Consider the following 3,681-nt stretch of genomic DNA (forward strand, 5'->3'; position numbering starts at 1 on the left):
TTTCTTTCTTTCTTTCTTTCTTTCTTTCTTTCTTTCTTTCTTTCCTTTCTTTCTTTCTTCTTTTCTTTTCTTTTTCCACTGAGGCATTTTATTTGCACGTATGATTTATATCCCTAGAAAAAGAATCCCAGGAGTTTCCCTCCTGTGTGTTTTCGTCTTGCTTCTTTTTTTTTTTTTTTTAAAGATTTTGTTTATTTATTTGACAGAGAGAGACACAGCAAGAGAGGGAACACAAGCAGAGGGAGTGGGAGAGGGAGAAGCAGGCTTCCCACGGAGCAGGGAGCCCGAAGCGGGGCTCGATCCCAGGACCCTGGGATCACGACCTGAGCCGAAGGCAGATGTTTAACGACTGAGCCACCCAGGCACCACCTTCGTCTTGCTTCTTGATGGTCCATGATGCCAGCTGGGGTTGTCAGTGCAACTGGTGGGATGGAAGCAGATTATTCTGCCATTTTTCTAGATCTTTGAGTTATACATCAAATCTGGGGCTCATCACTCCACACTTGTTTAACCTGCCCCTGGGGTTCACAACAATTTTCCCAGCACTGTGATCATCAATGACTTCAAATTTGCCCATGTAACCACACTTCATCATTACAGGTAGAAACCAGACGATGACTTTGGAGCATGGCCTAATTAGAACCTGGCGTTTACCTCTCTTTTCAGCATCATTAATGCTCTTGAGAGCATCTGCCAGGACACTCATGCGCACCATTACGGCGGCACGGAAAGAGCAGAAATTGAAGGAATTTCTAAGCAAAATGTTGAAGGTGTGGCTTGGCTCCTCTGACTGTTTATAGTAGAATTTGAAAGGAGGGAAATGACTTAAAGATGGAATTATTAAGCTAAAGGGAACTAGAACGTAAAGATCTGGAAAATTCTCAGTCTATCCATACTGCAAAGTATGAGAAAGGGTGTTTGGATTTTCATGGTTTCAGGTCTCACATTTAGGTCTTTACCTCCATTTTGAGTTTATTTTTGTGTATTGTGTTAAAAAGTGGCCCAGTTTCATTCTTTTGCATGTAGCTGTCCAGTTTTCCCAGCACCATTTTTTTTTTTTTTAAAGATTTTATTTATTTATTTGACAGAGAAAGAGACAGCGAGGGAACACAAGCAGGGGGAGTGGGAGAGGGAGAAGCAGGCTTCGCGCGGAGCAGGGAGCCCGATGTGGGGCTCGATCCCAGGACCCTGGGATCATGACCTGAGCCGAAGGCAGACGCTTAATGACTGAGCCACCCAGGCGCCCCCCAGCACCATTTTTTAAAGAGACCATCTTTTCCCCATTGTATATTCTTGCCTCCTTTGTTGTAGATTAAGTGACCATATAAGCGTGTATTTATTTCTGGGGTCTCTATTCTGTTCCATTGATCTCTGTGTCTGTTTTCTTGCCGGTACCACACTGTTTTGATTACTATAGCTTTGTTGTGTATCTTGAAACCTGGGATTGTGATGCCTCCCGCTTTGTTCTATTTTTTTTAATTTTATTTTTTTTAAAGATTTTATTTATTTATCTGCCAGAGAGAGAGAGAGAAAGAGAGAGCACACAAGTAGAGGGAGAAGCAGGTTCCTGCTGAGTAAGGAGCCCAATGTGGGACTTGATCCCAGGACTCTGGGATCATGACCTGAGCGGAAGATAGATGCTTAACCAGATGAGCCACCCAGGCGTCCCCAGCTCTGTTCTTCTTTCTCAAGATTGCTTTGGCTATTCAGGGTCCTCTGTGGTTCCATACAAATTTTACTATTATTGGTTCTAGTTCTGCGGAAAACGCTGTTGATATTTTGATAAGGATTACATTTAGTCTGTACATTGCTTTGGGCTGCATGGACATTTTTTAGTAAACTCTAGGCCCAATGTGGGGCTTGAACTCATGACCCTAAGATCAAGAGTCACATGTTCTACCAACTGAGGCAACCAGGCACCCCCATTTTAACAATATTAATTCTTCCAATCCATAAGCATGGAATATCTTTCCATTTTTATTTTTTATTTATTTTTTTTTTTTTAAAGATTTTTATTTATTTTTTGACAGAGAGGGACACAGCGAGAGAGGGAACACAAGCGGGGGAGTGGGAGAGGGAGAAGCAGGCTTCCCGCCGAGCAGGGAGCCCGATGCGGGGCTCCTTCCCAGGACCCCGGGATCATGACCTGAGCCGAAGGCAGACGCTTAACGACTGAGCCACCCAGGCGCCCCTATCTTTCCATTTTTAAAAATATTTTATTTATTTATTTGAGAGAGAGCACGCGCCAGGGGCAGAGCAGAGGGGAAGGGAGAGGGACAAGCAGACTCAGTGCTGAGCATGGGGCCCCACGCAGGGCTTGATCTCATGAGCCTGAGATCAGGACCTGAGCTGAAACCAAGAGTTGGAAGCTTAACCGACTGAGCCAACTGAGTGCCCCCCACCTTTTTTTGGGGGGAATATCTTTCCATTTTGAGCAAGTGTGTTTGGAAGGGAACACTAAGGGTGTGGCCAAGCAAACATTTAATATCATCAGGGCTGTCACTCTCTGAGTGCGAGGGCAGGTGAGGGGGGAATGCAGATCCGGGTCTGGTGTCTGAGGCGTGGCCAGCGTGGGACCCGGGCATGAATGCTGGGCACAGCCACACATCGCAGGCTCTATTCCCTGCGCTCCTTGTGACACAGGATGAACAATCTCCATCTTCCTGCTCAGCTGGGCTGGAAGGGCAGAGAATAACAAGAGCTATAAACCCCTGAGTATCCTTTGGAAAAGTGCAGACCCAGGTAATACTGGGGCTTATGCTCTTTGTTAAGAAGGGGGCTGGAGTGGAAGGTTGCAGCCTGTCACACTTGTGCTTCCCCTGGGGTTCTCAGCTAACAGTTAGTGACTACTTGCCACAGGCAGGAGAAGGAGCCAAGCATCTAATCCTTCCAACTACTCCGTTGTCTGTAGGTAGGTATCCATCTATTATTATACCCATTTTACACACGGGGAAGCTGAGCCTCAGAGGGAAGAAGTGACTCATGCAAAGTCACACTATTAATAAGCACTGAATCTGGGTTTTGCACTTTGTCTGGCTTTGGAACGCGAGCTCTCCAATGCCATCTTACATCCAGGGTGGGATAGTAACAATACTGGGTGACTGGCACGGTAAGGACACTGGATAATGCAGACAGGGGTCTACCATAATCGCATCACATCAGTAGGTAACAGCTGGCGTCACTTCTCCCGAGCGCCAGGCTCAATGCTCATTAAGCATTTCTTCTCCCCATGAATACCCTGCTGCCATGTCAGAGGTCAGAGGGCAAACCCAAGTTTGTTGGGGTGGGAGGGACCAATTGGTACAAACTTGTACCTTGTGAAAGAATCACGGAGAAGACTGCTAGTTGCTCATCCTAGTAGCCCTTCTTCTTTAGTATCACAATCCCGATTTTATTCAGGGTGGCTATGTGCTCAGCCAAAGGAATACATTGCCCAGCCTTCCCCACAGCTAGGTAAGAGCTTCTGGCCAATGAGATGCAACGGAACGTATTGAGTGGAATTTAGAAGACTTAGAGAAGTCTCTAAGACTTAGAGAAACTAAGTGCACAGCAAGTTCAATGACATCTGCCTGACTCCAGAGCGCAGACCGCCCCCCTCCTACACCCTCCCCCCCCCGCCCTGCCTCTAGTTAGTAAGTTCTTTTTTTTTTTTTTTTTTTTTTTTTTTTTTTTTTTTTTTTT

General features: G+C 45.9%; 1 protein-coding gene across 1 annotated transcript in view; it reads right to left on the reverse strand.

Moving 5' to 3' along the window:
- Positions 1–715, reverse strand: part of TEX44 (testis expressed 44) — a 3,666-nt gene extending 2,951 nt beyond the window's left edge. Inside the window, exon 1 of the mRNA XM_032413237.1 lies at positions 655–715. Coding sequence (XP_032269128.1) covers positions 655–715 — 61 coding nt within the window. The remainder of the gene's footprint in view (positions 1–654) is intronic.
- Between the last annotated feature and the right edge of the window lie 2,966 nt (positions 716–3,681).

The sequence above is a fragment of the Phoca vitulina genome, unplaced genomic scaffold (assembly GCF_004348235.1).
Source record: "Phoca vitulina isolate PV1807 unplaced genomic scaffold, GSC_HSeal_1.0 scaffold1, whole genome shotgun sequence".
Taxonomy (NCBI): domain Eukaryota; kingdom Metazoa; phylum Chordata; class Mammalia; order Carnivora; family Phocidae; genus Phoca; species Phoca vitulina.